We start from the raw sequence: 18,346 nt of genomic DNA, 5'->3' as shown, positions 1-18,346 counted from the left end.
AACCAGAGTAAGATCTGCTTTTCCCCAGAAAGAAGAGCGAGACGCAGACCATTAAACAATTCAAAACCTAAGAAGTTGCTTCAAGTCAGTTCTGTTGCAAATTTTTTCCTTAACCCCAAAGGGCAAGAGATTCCACAGTGATCCTAGAGAGCTGGTAATGATCTCAGAGATATGTTCTTCTACTTAGAGTTTAATATTCAAATAAAATTATGAGGCACTTTCTGGTGTTAAAGAAAGCTAACTGCAAGAGTAGAAGAACATGTAGATTTACCTAGTGATGCGTATGAGCCCGGGGGCAAGGCTGCAGCAGAACTGAAGGGGATGGATGCTCCAGAAGACGTCACTTTTGACTTGGCACTAGCTGCTGCATTCACATCGACGTCACTGCGGGATCGCTGCAGAGATCCTGGTGTTGACACAGATTTTGTACTTACTGTAGATGCTGCAGATGGGAGTGGGAGATCCAGAATAAAGAAGATTAATTTTTTGAGCTGTGTGCTTCAAAGAGCTTGACAAGCAGTTTAATGTACTATTTTTAATGCTCCCTGCTGGCACTGAAATAACTCAGCTAAGAATGCTTTATCAGGGCAATGTGGGCTTCCCCACACTGCCTGCAAAGATATTTCAATGCTGACCTGATGCTACTTCTAAGAACTTTATCAGACACTAACCTAAATGCTGCCAGGCACCAAAAAGGCTGCCAGGCCAGTAGCAAAGACATTTCTAACAGAACCTAGACGGGAAAGTTCAATCACAGTACTCATCACCAGCCTGTGAGTTGTTGGGCAAAACAGACCAGCAGGGCCTTCAATCCAGGTTCTACTAACTTCCTTCCCAACAATTCATCTTCTCATGTCATGAGGACTGCTGCTCCCATCACTTGTTGATGCTTACCCTCTTAAGCATGGAGCTTGTCTAATCAGCTGCAAGCAAACATGCATTTGTGTGCACAATCAAGTAGGTTCCACACCAGTATCGCCTTGAATCAAAGGTCTCAGCAGGGTGTAGTGTATACACAAACCAGACAGAACCCGATCTTGGTCAGGTGTAGAAGGCAGCTTATTTCTACCAAGAAAGTTTCGTCTGTTATATTCTGTATTGAAATTTACTATTTAGATTATTGTATGCATTTACTTAGGACAGGAAAGCTGCACCTAAATATTCCATCTAATAGTAAAAACAGATTAGCAACGAGATGGAATTTAAGACTGTAGGACTTGCGTGCAGATGATGCCTCCAGCAAGTGCTGAAACCACAAAAAGTAACTGACAGAAAATTGTAAAGCTGAATGCACCATTAGACTATGTAGCTGTATGTCTTATCGTCAGCAGTAGTTTATTCCGGCTGCTACACAGCTAAATGTACCTTGGCTACAATTTTCAAGGCTTTTTAGCTTGCCCTTCAGGTGCAAGCAATAGCAGATTTACAAACTTTCAAAAGCATCGTTATATCAGCAGTTGATGCACACAATGTGATGCACAACCCAAAACTAATTAAAAATTTTACACAGTAAGTTGCCATTTTAAGGAGCAGTAAACAGTGATCAAAGTTGTCCTTTGCATATTACAGTGTCTGAAATTCTCATTCTAATTCATCACGCTTCCTTAGCAACACCTTTTTCAGCTTCTGTTCTCACCTCTAGATGTAGTACTTCCAGTAGGGCTTCTTTTGGCAGACAATGGACGGCTAGAAGTTAATATAAATATTTATTAAAACAAAATTGGTATTTCATAGTTATCAGTAACAGTGCTACTCTGTTCCCTTGCACAATTGTGTTAATAGTAAGTTATTTATATACAGGAATAGACAAGAAAGATTATTGTTTAAGAATAAATACAGCACCACCATGAAATTCTTTACAAAAGTATTAAGAAAAAAATTTGGATGCACATTGTTTGAGCTAGAAGAGATTTTTAAGCACACTTTTTGTAGATTTAGAAAATAACACCAATAAGTTATGGATATTTTTCATATAGGTCTAACACTGAAATTGCAGACATTTGGATCCTAAGTTGACTATATCTCTAAGAGGAGCTGGAATACATACATTCAACAGAAGGGTTAATACATTGATTTTGCAGTTACAACTCAAATTTAGTTTAGTCTTTTTCTCTTCTATGGAAAGAGGCATACTTGCACCTCTAGGATTAACGTCAAACACAGACTTTCAATCCAACCACTGTTTTCAGCGTACTCAGAAGGAGTGACTAACAGTATCTGCTGAGCACAAAAAGCTTCCTAGAAACTTATTTATGGAATCAAGATAATGATTTTGTTTTAAGCCAGTAATGGGGTTTGCTGGCTTTTTATTTTAATACAATGGTAACTAAAAAAAAATAAATTTTGGAGTAGCCAGGTGTTGAGGCCAAATGATGACCAGATGAGACAAAACAACGTGATGGCTCCCTCCAGTTCAATGCAGCTATCCGCAGTTGTTTAAACAGAGAGGTGGTGACATCAAAGGACTTACTTGAGACTCTCCTGGGAGCTGGAGGAGGAGCGATCCGACTGGGGCAAGGAAACGATGCTGTCAGAGTTCTTCAAATGTGACTGCAGGGCCTTCTGATAGGAGGACTCCAAGGTGTGGTACAAATGCTCTGCCTCTCTGCTGAAGTGACTGTGGAAACCCCAGTAACACCTGGAAGAAAGGCACAATACCGTGAACATTTCCTCGTCACGTTTTAGGGGGCAGTGGAGCACAGGTACAGTCAGAGCCCTTTTCACTACTGGTATCAGTGGGGTCATTAGCCCAGTCATTTCAACCATCTACTGCCCCTATGACACACTTACGACATAGCACTTTTTTTAACCCATTGTATTGCTCAAACTGCCACAGAACAGACAAACCAAATGAAAATAACACGAGAGGAACGCACCATTCGGTGCACTGTAAAAGCACAAGTAGTCAAAAAAAAAACTATTCCAGAAGAAACCCTCATCCCTCTGTCTAACGCACATAAGAGATGGTAGACCCACTAGATTGATGCTAGTTTGGAACTGGATGCTCAGTAGCTACTTAAAAAACCTGCCAAAAGCAGAACACATACACAAGCCTGACTCAGGAAAGCAGCAGCTGGTGGTGTTTTCTTCCTTAAATTTAACAAACAGCTCTTCTACAACACTGCAGAGACAAGTCTTCTGTACTTAGTTGAGGCTATTGGCTGAGGTTTTTTTTAGGAAGGAAATAACAAGGAAAAGGAAAAAGAGATGCCCCTATAGACTTCCAATCAGTGCCATGCTGAAAACAGAAGAGCATTTGAGGATGTGAGAAGAATTCGTCTCTGGTCCAAATCTCCTGGCTGATGGCTAAACATTCATTCTCACCACAAAGGAGATGAAGACTCTAGGCACTTTTTAGGAGACAAGTAATGTCCAGTTTAAGAGTAAGATTGTGAGTTCAAATGAATCAAGAATTGGTTGTGCGACAACCAGTCCTCAGAGAAGTCCCATGCATTCTCACATCACTAGAAGGAAACAAGCTTCTGCCTTACAATCAGACACACTGTCAATTAAGCAACGTGGGACGAGAGAATTAAGCTTGCTCTCCGAAGTCTCATGCCATTCTCCTTGCTGTCTATTCAACTTAACTAGACACCTGCTGCGAAGTCTCAGTGTCGGCTGTATTTTTCAGTGACGGACACATTCCCTTTTCAAAAGGGTTTAAACAGTCCTACTGTGAAACACCTCTGCTTATAATATAGCATTTAGGTTAATGAAATTTATTGTTCATTGATTTCATATTTTACAGCATCCCATTTCTGAAGAAAAATGTTCCTGTTGCGTTCTGTTCAGAAGAGCATGATCCTAGTGTATCAGCATACCGTAAGTACAAACACATTAATGGAAATGCAAGAGATCTTCAACAGAAGAAAATTAATTGCAATTATTATAGTTTCCTATAGATACACACAAATATGTTATTTTGGTGTCATAAGATTTCCTTAGTTTAGGATACCATTTAAAAGTGTACTACCACAAGGACTTTTGTTTCAAGAGTAGCAAATAACCTGGTCTCGCATACAGGCCAAAAAGAGAAGAAAAAATATATTAGAAATAATAGTATTTTTGTACTAAACAGAAGAAATCTCAGTTAACTGCAAGCCACTCAGACATCAAAAAGAAAGACAAGGTTACTCGTTCTCAACTCTAGACTCTTGAACAACTCAGGTAAGCATTTTACCTACTCAGATAAAAGACAATAAAATATTACAAGAACAGAGTGAAATAAGCACCGTTAGAAGATGCAATACATATATAACTCAGCCCTACTCAATCACCTCGTATGACGTCTGAAGTACACACTCCCACTGAAGCCAAGAGAAAGCTGGCATCAACTGTCAGGAGAATGGAACTTGTCTGGACTTCATTCTCCACCATCCAACACCATTGACTCACAGCACAACAGGGGCAAAGGAGGAGGGTAAGAAAAGGCACCAACAACAGCTTCCACTTACTTTCTTGCCTCTATCCTGGCTTCAGAGTCTGCATCATGAATTCCCTTCTTTATCGTTTCAGCTAACACTGATATGTGTCTGAAATAAGAAGGAAAACGTTATCCAGCAGTCCGGAAAGATAGGCCACACTTATAAACAAATGACTAATCTGATTTTGCTTTGGTCTCCAAGAACAAAGGGTTCACCACATCTTCCCGTTTCCATGTAAAATCCTTTGGAGCCTTTACTTATCTACTCTTACAAGTCAGTGTTGTTTCACCCACATTGCTGACTAGGGAAAGGCAAACAGCAGTCTTCATAGGTCAGTCTTTAGTTAGCTACTGAAACTGCCTGGCTGCAAAAAACACTCCATTAACCCTTAAATAGTCTTGCACAATCTAGGGCTAAGGAAATCACGTCCCAGTCTCTTTCCCACAATTACTTTCACTGTTCCTTAGTCTAAAGTGCTGTAGAAGCCTCAGAAGCTCCTGACAGACGTGTAGTTGCGTTCACATCATCTCACTTTAGGGTGCAAAAAGGAATGCTGAGTTCAGGGATTCACTTATCCAGGTTTTCCAGGGCTGGCATAGGACTCACCAAACTCTGACTGCCAGAACTACAGGAATGAATGGTGTGTGCGCACACACGTACATGCTTTTTTTACAGCAATAATATCTCTACTAGACCTACCTGATATAATCTCACCTCTTGGATTATCCTTTCTCCAAGAATTAACCTCCTCAGACATAAGTAGGAGAGAAATAACCCACTTGTTTTCAGAGCTTACCTTTCTAGGGAGTGCGTTTGCCACTCCTGTAACAGCAAGTCTAAAAATTCAAAACAGCGCCTGAGAGAAGAAAGACAAGAAACGCTGAGCTCTCAAAGTTAACAGAGGCGCACTGACAACAGCCACCTTTTGTTATGAAACTTTTGGGGACATTAGAATTCAGTAAAAGCCCCAATTTCAGGTGTGCAGAGAGGACCGTTCGTACATCCAGTACAACTTCCAGATGACACTATCAACAGAATATTACTCCTGCTGACTGGCTCAAAGTGTCACTATAACGGCTACTAGTGGGGAATAGGAACATGTCTGTAAAGAAGCCAAAATAATATGATGTTATTATAACACGTTATAAGCACAAAGATTAGCTTAAAGAACATTCTTCTTTGAGGAAAAGTGCATATTTTTTTTTAACTCTGCAGTGCAGCTGGCTTATACAAGACAGCTGACTTTGAACTGGACCCCATCTCACGGGGGAGAATGAGATGCATTCTTTACGAAGCGTGTCTATCAACCTTTTCATGAAAAAAAGAAAAAAAATTACACTAAATGCTCACCTTCTAACTGCAACAGACTTGGAGGTACAATTACTTGTTATGATGGGTATTAATCGAGGGATGTGCGTATGCTAGAAGAAAACAAACACAGAAACAAAAAGGAACCTTTACACCACAGTTCCATGGAACGAAAGCCATTCCTTCAGCCACCTGAACCCAGTACACAGATACTTATTTTTGTTCAATTCTTAAAAATAGAACTGCTAAATAAAAGAACACTAACAGATATGGACAAATAATTTTATTAATAAAAACATTTTATATTTGATCTGTTAAAATATCTTTAACAGATATTTTATTTTCTTCCATAATGGCAGGCCCCAGTGAGTCAAAGAGCAGAAGTCACTGCAAGAAGATCTGAAGTGTCAGTGGTGACAACTTGAGAGATGTCAGGCTATCTATCCACAGCTTCCCCAGTGAATCACTAGGCAGAAGTCACCTCCATGACCTAATGGTTTTAGGAAGTGTGCACTGTCCGCGAGGAGTTTTAAAGCGTAATTAAGAGGATGAGTCTGTCCTGCAAGGCAGGTTTAAAACCCATTCAAAGAAAAAGCTTTTCTCGGCTCTTAGAGGGGTGGAAATACATTACTCTGCAAAGAAATGTTTTTCCTACTATTTTGGCAGGGCTTAACTATCATCATCTACACAAGGCTGCATGACATCTGAGAAAGCCAAGCCCAACACAATCAGAAAAGTAGATTAGGCACTTAATCTAATTTTCATTGCAGTAGCATTCATGTTTTTTCAGAAACACCATAGTATTTGGAAGTGATAAAATTTTTTTCTGTTTTGATATATACTTACTCGAATGATTAATCTAACTGCTACAACACCAGAAGTGGCCATGACTTTGGCACTATTTGGAATCAGATTAAAAATTGTTGGCATGATGGCTTCTGCCCCGTGGTCAAACTTGTTTCCCAGAACTGATGACAAATGTCTGAAAAACAGAATGAAGTCATGCTGGTAAGTGTGCTGAGGATTAAACCGGTCAGACTTCTACAGAACATCTGACATAAGCACATCTGACACCTCACTCTTCCCAACTGTCACCTCCTCTCCAACTACGAGAGGCAGAGAAAACCATGTGTCAAAAAAAATAGTTCATCTACTTTCATTTCAAACTGATGTTCTATGTTCATCTGAACTCTGAGAAACAGTAAGTTCAGCATAAAGTAAATAAAGTAACTAGCACAGCTAAAAAATTATCAAACAAGTGGGACAATGCTGAAAGAACGTATTGTCCTGAACTTGTTAGTCTGCATCACAGTTTCTCTGAACCAGTCTATTTTGCCTTAACGTGCACAAATTTCAAAAAAGCTGTTAGAAACACTGCGGTGCCCTTTTTCTTGAAGCATTTCACAAAGGATAAACCATCAGAAATAAAAACTAGCATAATCCAGACCAGAACAAAGCATATGCATTTTCAGCTTTACTGTTCAATCTTTCCCTACTCGGTGCGTGAATGCATGGCTTGCTCATTCATTCAGCGCATCTCAAATCAGCATCGTTTAAAACTCAACACCACAGTTCGGCACGATTACAATTACTGGCCTACATGGACATGGTTTTAAACAGCTGTAGTAAAATCACGGTCTACCTATAACTATATAGTACTAGCAGACCAAGTTACATCCTAAATGTGTTTTAACCAGTGTCTGTTCCTTTTTTCTCCATCACACTGCAAGCATACGTAGAAAGTAAACTTACCCCAACGTGATACAAGCCTCCCGCACTACTTGAGACCGCAGGTCTTTGGCGGATAATTTAAATGCTCCATCCAAAAGTCTTAAGTGTTGGAAGAAGTTATCATATTCTGCAGCTCCAGCCAAAAGTAAGGAGCGTATCTTTTTCAACTGTTAGGACCATAAAAGAAAGCAGTGACTGTTAACGAGCAATAAACACAAGAACAGTTATGTTCAGGGCTGATAACTTGGTTCCAGGGTCCTTGTACAACTGTTCCTCAACATGCATTGAGGAACTGCGTTCTCAAAGTCCAAGCAATTCATTATCTCAGATCTTATGTTCAACTCATAGGTTAGCATACCAAACACGATAATATAAACACTCCAGCTAACTGTTATAGGAATCCAGAAGTGTTGCACACAACTACTCAAATTGCATTGTTAATAACCCAAACATCACTTTATAAGTCAAAGGATGTCTTGAAGGTTCTCTTCCATTTCCCCTCAGAAACCATCTATTTACAACAGCATCTAAAGCTTAGATCTTCTCACAACTAACTATTGTATTAAAAAGATGACTAGAATTAAAAGGGCATGGGTCAAACTCAGATCTGAGTAATACTGACTTATATCTAGAATATGTCCGTTGACTTCATTAGAATAATTATCTGGCTCTATTAGAAGTGGAACCCTGACCCCACCAAAATGGGAGACTTTCTATTAATATTACAGGGACCACCAATTCATCCTATAGTAATTCTTCTGGACATCTTCACAGGCCCTCGTGTATACTGAGGATTCTGTACAGTGCCTTGATTTAAGTTCACTGTTACTCAGTACAGCAAATAATAAAAAAAAACACACAACCCTGAAGCTGAATCAGCACAGTTTGCCACTCGGATCTGTAACGCAGCATTTGACAGACATGCCAAAGTTGCTCACCAGCAATGAAAGCCTACAGTGTAGACAAGATCATGCATCTATTTATATTGTGAATACACAGCTCACCTCAGTAAATAAAACTCAATCTTGGCATGCATATAACACATCTGATTTTCCACTTCTGCATTTCCCACAGTCGTATTTATTTATTCAAAACTTAAGTGTGTAAATTCTTTCTGAATTGTTTTACACCTCCTTTTGCAAAGCATAAATAAGTTCTCTAAAAGCAAAGTGACTTTCTGCTTCATCAGGAAGTTTTAAGATATTCTGAATACCACTTTAGACATTTTCATTTCCGCCTCTGCTAGCAAATTTCTAGCTTTACATCTGGATTTGCTGCATGACTTCCAGTTCAACCTGATACTGCCTCTCCACATTCTTGTACAGCAAATAGCTTTTTCCTTCACAGATGTGTTTTAAATTCCGTCTCGTAAGGAAACATTTCCCCCATAGCCTGGGGGAACGTAACAGATGTTCACCACAAGCTATGTTCCAGCCTTACTCTGAGGTCCTCCCAGTACCCTCGTCACGGGATTAAGCTCAATGCAGGAAAACCTTGTGTTAATAGATTTCATATCCAAGTTCACTACTTACCGCAGAAACTCTCTGTTCCCAGTCATGCTTATCATCTGATAGGATCTCTCTTATTTTGTTTATGGATTCCTCAAGATCCCGGCTGGAATAAATCTGCAAATTTAAATACAGAGTAGCATCATAATGCAAGATTTACTCCAAAAAAAAAAATCACTTCCCAACTTCCTTTTTACATCCTTTGCTCCTCAATGCTTAAATGTCATGTGCTAGCCTTAGATACAGCTGTCTTTGCATAACGCAAAGAATTTACACCCATTTCCTGCAATAAAAAAAATACTAGATGCCCACAAGATGATTAAAGGATGATCTTTTATTATTTTACCATACTTTCACAATTCTAAGCAGCATTCCTGCAGCTCCTAGTAGCTATATTAGTGAAGACCTGCAGAAGATCATGAGTAGATACGTGTGCTGTTCAGCTGTCCCAAAAATAAAGCTCTGGTGAACGAGATGGGATACATGACACTATTCAGCTAAACCTATCGGCAAACATGCACTACCCAGTTGTGGCAGCGATCCCGGAGACGCAAGTCACCTTTATGGCTTTCAGTTCCCAGATGGTACAGAGGAAATGTAGAGAGGCTCCTGCTGACTTAAGTGTTTGTTCAACCAGACTGCACCGCACAGCATGCATGTCCAGTTCCAGCTCCATGTCGGCTCCCGTGATACCTCTATCACAACCCTCCCACTCCCCTCCATTTGTGAGCATTCCACACAAACTACTGGCAGATACCACCGTTTAAAACTTGCCTCCCTCCAACTTTCAACTTGCCTTCCCCTTAAAGAAGATTTGTCAACATCACAATGAAGCACAGTTTGCCAGCGATTAGGATGAGAACCTACATCCATCTTCTGCTTTTTATTACTGTGTGTTTTAACATGTAATTCTACTTACCTGAACCGTTGGGACATCTTCAAATGCCTTAATGAAGTCTTCTTCATCCACAGCACCTGCTCCCTCTTTGGCTGCTGGCACACAAATGAAAAAGCCTTTTCAATCTTCTTATCAACAAGAGAATCAATTAAGAAGCCACCAGCTATCAAGGCACCTAATCAGGAGAAAGTTCACTATCCATGCAGCCTCAGAATGCTGCAGATGTACCAAAAGCAGAGACAGGGAAATTCAATGCCAGGCACAGACTAGACATTCACAGCATCCTTCAACTCCTAGGCACAGAGGGCACATTAGGGAAGTCATTACAGTAGTCACTCAAGAGTTAGGGAACACAGTCTGAAAGATGAAAGGGAATATTTGCTTTAATTATATGTGAGATTTTATTTTAAAGGATTTAATCCCGTCTATAATAGATGAAGGTGCAGATCTGACAGGTGCACAAACCGACAAATGTTAAGGAAGATAAATAGTCTATGGGCTACTAATCAGATTAGAGACTGGCTGATAAAGGGAGCTTTCTCCATTTCTCTAGGTCACATGTAGAATAATAAGCACATGTAGGATTATTGCTTACACTCAGAATTACTGCTCAGTTTTCTTTCTGCACCTTCATGACCAGCAATGCCCAAAGGCCTTAGAAGAAATCCAGTCTGTCAGTTTTGGATTGTACGGGCTGAAGTTTAGCATGTAGCTGTAAGCAGCCTGCTTCAGTTCAACTACAGTTGCAGTTATAAAGGCAAAAACCTACATACTGCAATGTTGACGTGACTGACTCACAGAACCACACAAGTTCAGCCTTTCACAAACGCAGAATGCATTATAAGGATGTGGGGACTGCTTGGAGATTCATCCTACCAAAGCTTGGTCGTGGCATGCAGACAACATTCACATAATGATTTCACAAGGGAAAATTTGTTACTGGATTCTGGGGGCCAGCCTGGAAATCCTTGCAATAAGCTCAAACGTGCACATTATAAATACCTTACATAAAGACCAATTCATATATGCTATCGGCTTACTTGAAGACTTGGAGCCCAGAGCTGCAGACCCAATTCTGCGGGCAGTCCCCATCCCAACTCTGCGTGAGTTTGCAGGGGCCTTTGACGATGTAGAGGAGCTAGCTGAGGAAGGTCTGTTCCCATCCACGGAGTCTTCATCATCAAAAATTTTATCTGCCAAATAAAGCATACTGAGCCGTAAGTCTGATGAAGCAAAGGGACGCCCCAAGGAACATGCCCACACGATGGCAAACATGCTGCACGTTCAGCTCTGCTCTGCCAGCTCTCATCTCAGCAGTGTCTTCACGCTAGAAATCTGGTTATTCACAAACAACCACCAGGTCACTGAACCTAATACTTTACTATTGTGACTACTATGTTATAAAGTCTTTCAGTGAATGCATTCCTAAAGAATAAACTTCAAATCTACAGCAGAACAGTGCAAGCCACAGATACTACTTGGGGTGTCTACACTCTGTATCTCTGATGTTCACGCCTCCGAGAGCTATTTTGCCATGAGCTGTAGTGAAACAAGACCATGAGCAAATCCAAGATCCAAGTGTGGCAGGATCAGGCAGCACAGGCTGCTCGGTCACACGCTGCCAACTGCCTGCACCCACACCAAGAATAAACAGGGCAACCCAGGAAACATCACGTGGCAACACCCCTGCTGCTGATAAACCACAGGCCGTTAATCACAAAGCCATCCAGAGCTACAAAACCGCTTTTAACTTTTATAATTAAATGACCAACAGAGATTCTTTACAACGAAATAGAAAAAGTTACCCAAATTCATAAAAACTATAAGATGTATTAAAACTTATTGAATCCTCTGTGTACATCCAAAGGGAACTACAGCCTCTACTTCCAAATGTGAAAATAAATTAACTTAAAATGAATTACAGTCACTTTGATTCTCAGTGAAGGTCACTTCAATTCCAAAGGAGTGCTTATATTGCATTTTTACACAGATTAGCTAACCCACTTAAAAAAAAACAGCCTTAGGTTGAAAGGTGACAAAGTGTTTGGACAGCTGGTATATATGGCACACATTATTTATTGAGGCTGGAATGTCACCTCAGTCCCCATCACAGCATCTCCACACTGACACATCTTCCAAGATTGAGACCTGCTTCATGTCCATCCCTCTCCAGCAGTCCAATGTACGCACCCACTCTCCACCATTTCAGGAACATTTCCTTTGCAAAATTTCACTCAGCAAAAACTCAAGCAGGTGCTTTAATCCATCCTTATTCAGGAAAGCACCTGGGAATATCTAGTAACAAATACAGGCTCCTAGTTAGACACTAACGAGTGAAATTCAATACAGCTTGAGCTTTCCGAAAGTAAGAAAATAAATTGCTAACAGCATAGATGTATTCTAGGGGAGGCAAAAGAACAGGGAGAAACGCCTGTCTTGTTCTCAGCCCAAGAGCCTTAAGGAGTTTTCCCTGCCCAAAGTGGTATTGGCTCATTAGCAGCCAGACACAGGAGAACCATCATGTACCATCTAAAAAACGTAAAACCCACATTTCCAATATGTACCCATGCACACGATGCCATACTCCAGTCACAGCACAACAATGAAGTGTCAGGTAGACACCAGCATCCAAGTTAAGAAAGGTGGCCAAGGGCATCTCTCCCCTTAGTTTTGATATTCAAGAAGTCTTGGAATATGGGAAAGGGTCAGAAAAAAAGTAGCATCTAAAGGAAAAGGGTAATATAGTAACAGTACTTGGACTGTTGTTCAGGCAAAAGTGAACCTTAACATCAAGAAATTTAAGGTCCCGCAGCTAAGGAGAACATAAGCCCCATTTAGGATGTGGGCTCTCTCTTTAACGCAGTGCCCTAAGGCAGCCGTGGAGACCCTGCTGCCTCCCTATTGACACCGGTCATGTTCTGACATACGCAATTCAAAAATAATTTGAAAAGAGCTCAGGGAAGGACCATGAGAATGATTAAAGGATCGGAAAAACATGTTTTTAATTAAAGGAAAATTCACTGCAGGGGACTGTTTAGCCTGGCCAGATTCTTAACAAGTTGTTTGATTATATTCTGTATTAACAGAGCAACTCAAGATTTATTAACGTAGTTTTCCAGTGTGATTTATTAATATTGTTTCTCACTTCATAGAAAAATATACAACAAGGCCACTGGCTGGAGGTTAAGAACAAATTAAATTCTGAATTGGCTTTTTTCCCCTCCCTTTTTTTCTTCCCTCGCTCCCCCCCCTCCATTTAGTGCAATAGTCACAGCACTGACTCCCTGCGAGGTAAGGACATGTGTCACCCAGCGAATTCTATCCCAGGCAGTTATTAAAAATCAAGATTGAATTTTTTTTTCCCTGAAAGATAGTGTAGTTCAAACAGGAACTATTTCAAAAACATTATTTGGTGAGAGTTGCACAGAAGATCATGGCAGATCAAAATAGACTTTAAAACATGTAATCTCTGAAGCCCCTAGGAAGAGGTTTAAGCAATGCAGGAAGAGCCACGCAGACCTTAAATACAAAAAACTTCTGAGCAAAGTTTGCCCCAGTTGCATTTATTTCAAAAGCTCATGTAGATATTAAGCAAATAATTATCATAGATGTATTACCAGACAAGAGAAAGTCAGTAATACTCAAAAGAAAATATACTTTACTACTTCAAAACCACTTTCATCTGGGAATAAAATTCCCCATCAGCTGCATTTCAGGTTATCTATATGTCTTAGTTAATTCACTTCCTCTTGTATCTGCATTTTTAAAGCCTCACCCCTCTGAAAGGAGAAGAGGGTGTGGTTTGCTATTTCATATAATAAGTAAAAAAAAAATCAGGAAAACAGATATTAAAAGAATCACACTGCTATAGCATTTTAGCAATTACAGCAACTATCTTTTCAGTGTAAAACCGGCTTTTCTGAGCATTGGATAAAAAACCAACACTCCAAAAAAACCAACCAGCCAGCCTGCCCACAGTTTCAGGGATGTTTGGATTACAATCATATCTTTCTGTTCATTAAGCCTACAAACTAAGCATTACATATCTATCAAATCAGAATATCCCTTCTATAACCCATCAGCATTTTCTCATCTGAGCAGCGCAGAATAACAGCGCCACGTTCAGAACTGCGCACCAAGTCTCACGGCAGCACGTGTGCAGGACAGAGAGAAACAAAGAACGGAAAGAAACCTGAACATGGGAGTTCAGAAAATAAGAGAAAAAACAGTCTACTATACATTACCATTAAAAAGCCTTCCCCCCCCTCCCCCATTTGTTGGCTGCTGAACACAATAATCATTTGAACTAGGATCTCGTATTTTTTGCAGCCCATCTGTAAATCACGAGGTGGTGAATTCTGCATGGGTGTAACTCTCGTGACTCCAGCAGAGATGCACCAAAGCGGAATCGGTGCCACGTTCTAACATTCAATAACAGTTGATGTTCTCCCATCCCAAGACACCCCCCCCCCGCCCCGCACTCATTTATAAGGGCCATATAGCACCCTCCATCAGAGACATGCCCTTATAAAAGAGGCCTTTGTCTGCTCACCACTCTGCTGTCTTAGAGAAACAGAGACTACAATTTGCTTTACATTTTTCAATTCCTTTACACTATTTAAGGAGGGGAAAAAAAACAATGCTTACAAGTACATATCCTTCTGCAAATAAGCTTCCTCAACATTCCTTCATATTTTCCATAGCATGCCCAGATGTAACAGTGCTTCACCGAGCGCCGCGGCTTTCAGTCCAGAACATAATCAATCATTGCCCCTCGTATTCATTAAGCATGCTGTCTTCACACGTGGATTTAAACAGCGATGGCTTCAGTCCTCTCCCTGCGACTGCGGCTCTGCAGAATTCTCATCAACACCCATTTCAGCCCAGGAAACTTCACATCACTTCTAAGAAGGAAATTCCCTGCTAGCGAGGGGAGCCCAGGACAAATAATCCGGGATGAAGACGAGCTGACTCTGCCTGGCTGGGCTGGCTTGCACTAGGAACCAGCCTGACTTTATCCCCTGGGAAGCGCTAACAGGAGCATCTCAACAGCTGTCATCGTTTGTCCATGACGAATAAATTTAGTCATTATTCATTTTAAAATGTAACCCCTTCAGGCCTGGGCAAGGTGTAAAATGGGGAGAAGAGACTGCGCTAGCTGTTCAGGAACCACAGTGAATAAGGGCCAGCATTTCCCCTGCCTGAACGCCAGCCTGGGACCTTTTAAAGCAAAGTAATTGAGTCTCAAGTTTCCTTTCCAAGGAAAGGAGATGCCTTCTGGCTTAAAAAAAAGAAATCAACAACAACAACAAAAAAAACAACAAAAAACCCACAAAAAACCACCATAAAATACTCAAAAAAACTAACAAAACACCCCACCCCACTTTAAGATGTCAGATTCAAATCTTTTAGTTATTTATCTGTAAGCTTTAGAGAAGAGAGCTACACTGTAGTGACTACAGAGCGTGAAAAGCAGCTTACCATCACGTCTGTTCCTAACAAAGATGCCCCACTATGGTCTTCAGGCCTGACTCTGCAAGGTACCAAACCTGCTCTGGCCCTGCTGTGCCCATTCATCATGTCCCACGTCCAAGCATCAGTGCCACTGAAGTGGGCAAGCAACTTGCAAGAATTTCCTTTTACAGGACATCCCCTTCCCCCCACTTCAACCGTACATCTAAATTTAAGCGGTTAAATCTCTAGTCTGACATCTACATAGACCAAAGCACCACAACCAGAAGGTGGAGTCTATAGATGCTCTGCCTGCTCTGGAGGTACTCCTTTTTGCCAGACACAACCCAACGTACATTGGCCAATGTTTTTCAGACAGAGACTCCTTGGATACCTCAGACGGTGCCGTATCCCAAGGCCAGCATCTGGCCCCACCATCTCCAGCTGTATCCCCCATAGGACATGAGGCACAGCTCACTCCTCTATGGGTGCACCACCAACCTCTGAAAGTGACAGCTTCAGCTGAGGTTAAACACCTCTTCCCATGAGCACAGACCAACCTAGTAAGGCCTAGCTACAAGCCTGCTCAGCCCCAATATTTACATGTATTATACAGGTTTCTCCAGGAAAACGAGTTTATGAAGACACTGAAGATAGAGGGACACATACATGCTCCTCAGCAGGACTCAATGTTAAAAAACAAAGGAGTCACGGTCACAAGCAGCAGTATACAGGCACAGCACATCATTACGGTTTCTCGCTTGGCCATCTCCCACAGTTTCCCAGCTGCTCCCTCCTCCTGGCCCCAGCCGTGGCCCCTCCTTCCCCATGCTTCACACCAGGAACAGTATTTTGAGCCTTTAAAACACTGCCTACTTGGGCTCAGTGATCCTGGTAAGACCCCGCCAGTGCCACCCCCTGTCCCATTGGGTCCAGTTCTCCCAAGCTTTAACCAGCTCCAGTCCCAGGCCATCCCGCTGCCACCTTTCAGCACAATTCAATGAACCACCTCATCATCCTTCCCAAAGGGCCTTCAAGTGAATTCCCCAAAACCCAGCCTCAGTGGGGATCCCTCCAAGGGCTCACCAGGACTAAGGCAGCCACAGCAATGATGATGTCTGCAAGGACATGTGTATCATCATCACCTCGGCTTCTTTCTCTTCTCACATACATTCCCCCATTAAAACTAGAACATATATAATTCTGGGTGGGAGTTTGTCTTCTGAATAAGATTTTCTACGTGTAAATCTAGACAACATATTTAGGCCCACAATAAATACAATTAGCAATACAGCTGCCATCAACCACAGGCAAGGTGGTACTTAGAGACCCAAGCCAAGAACGTCACGCCAGGTAAGTGGACAAATGCTTTTTAATAATCCTTCCAACACCCAGGAGCTTTTCCTTAATCCATAATGTTTCAGTTTTCCTTCCTTAGCCAGGAAAGGTGACATTCATCATCTTGGCTCCTGCCTCATTCTGTCTAATTATGAGCTAATGAAGCTGCCCATGACCTAACAGGTCTTCAACTGCTATCACAAAGGGAAAGAAGATTCCTGAAAGAAGTAACACTTGGAATTGTTTTCTGCTCCCAATGCATCATATTTACACAGACGGTTGTTTTGATACACACCCTGCTCAATCCCAAGCACACAGCTACGGCAATTTCAGAGTACTGATGTCTGACATCCCTCTGCAAGCAGAAAAAACATTGGGCAGTAGTAGAAATAATGAACAAAGTGAGGAATCCTACATTTATTAAACCAATTCCATAAAGTTAACTGAGGAAATTGATGTACACCCTGACCTGATCACATCCAACACCAGACTGAGCAGACACAATCCGCTTATGGAAAGTAAATTCCAACTTCTACCTGAGAGAATAAGCAATAGCCCTGGCAACGTTCCCAACCTGCTCTCAAGGACTGGCCTGGTAAGTCAGACAAAATCTTCCTGCAGAAGACTAAACTGAAATCATGCAAGTCATGACTGATCAAGTTACTTTTCCAAGGGTTATTATAAATTTTAATCCTGGAATCAGATGGCTCCAATTTAAGTTGTACCCATGATGGCTGTGGGGAAGCTTTAGAACAAGAGCCTTGAAGACTTGAAAACAAGAGACAAATAAAAAGGATTCAGTATTTATGAGCCTGTTTGCTTCAAAACATGATTTTTAAAACCATAAGGTTGACAATATTAATATCACATTAACAAGCCATAGCATACACTCTCTAATAGTGTATGAGCATTAACACAAGTAAGAACACAGCAGACAAAGTAGTTTTCATAAACTTCTGTTCATGAAACTAACACACCTGGAAATAGGAATTTTTAAGAGTCAGTGAAACTCTTTTGGATGGTTTTCGGCAATATGAAAGTTTCCATTAGCTCTAACTAGATTTAGAAAAGAGGCAGTACAGAGGTTTCACGTTGCTACGAGCTTTGTAAAATTAAGTAGCAATAGGAGACAACAAAATAGCTAGGAGACAACAAAATAGCTAGGATACTGAGCTCAAACAGCCAAAAGAATTAACAAACACACTGAAAGCTGAGATAAATCCATAAAAATAGCCAGGATTTATTAATTTTGTTAATTGCTTTAGTACAGTTCATACAAACACCTAAACAAGAATCACAAACCCATGCACTAGGCACTGCATAGACACAGCCTTCACCCCATACTGATTTAAAAAAAATAAATATCAAGAGACAGACACACACAGAAGGCAAAAAAAAAAGTGAGAAGAAAAACATAAGGGTCTGTTTTCATCAAAGTTATCCTTGGAAATAGAATATTCCCACAGATCTCTTTCCAGCCAGCCACACAGCTTTCCCCCAGACCTCAGGAGCATCAGGAAACCCACAACGCACACCCTGGAAAAAACACACCCACCACAAAAGGCCACATGTTTACGTATAGTTTCAATTTAAAGAGCAAAACCAGCCTTTCCCTACCCCGCAGTTATCCCTCCTGTCACCCTGAGGCTCATTATTAGGCCTTTCAGGGCACCCACCTGCCGTTCCCA

The 18,346-nt window shown here is 41.1% G+C and overlaps 1 protein-coding gene across 1 annotated transcript in view; it reads right to left on the bottom strand.

The window, feature by feature from the left end:
• Nucleotides 1-18,346, bottom strand: part of CLASP1 (cytoplasmic linker associated protein 1) — a 184,801-nt gene that overhangs the window by 85,111 nt on the left and 81,344 nt on the right. Inside the window, exons 9-19 of the mRNA XM_063341540.1 lie at nt 10,910-11,062; nt 9,891-9,964; nt 8,996-9,088; nt 7,485-7,630; nt 6,579-6,714; nt 5,775-5,845; nt 5,221-5,280; nt 4,455-4,532; nt 2,471-2,638; nt 1,637-1,686; nt 272-442 (exon numbers count right to left, since the gene is read on the bottom strand). Coding sequence (XP_063197610.1) covers nt 272-442; nt 1,637-1,686; nt 2,471-2,638; nt 4,455-4,532; nt 5,221-5,280; nt 5,775-5,845; nt 6,579-6,714; nt 7,485-7,630; nt 8,996-9,088; nt 9,891-9,964; nt 10,910-11,062 — 1,200 coding nt within the window. The remainder of the gene's footprint in view (nt 1-271; nt 443-1,636; nt 1,687-2,470; nt 2,639-4,454; nt 4,533-5,220; nt 5,281-5,774; nt 5,846-6,578; nt 6,715-7,484; nt 7,631-8,995; nt 9,089-9,890; nt 9,965-10,909; nt 11,063-18,346) is intronic.

The sequence above is a fragment of the Chroicocephalus ridibundus genome, chromosome 7 (genome assembly GCF_963924245.1).
Source record: "Chroicocephalus ridibundus chromosome 7, bChrRid1.1, whole genome shotgun sequence".
Classification (NCBI taxonomy): domain Eukaryota; kingdom Metazoa; phylum Chordata; class Aves; order Charadriiformes; family Laridae; genus Chroicocephalus; species Chroicocephalus ridibundus.
The sequence above is the reverse complement of the archived record's forward strand: the minus strand, read 5'-3'. Positions and strand labels throughout refer to the sequence as shown.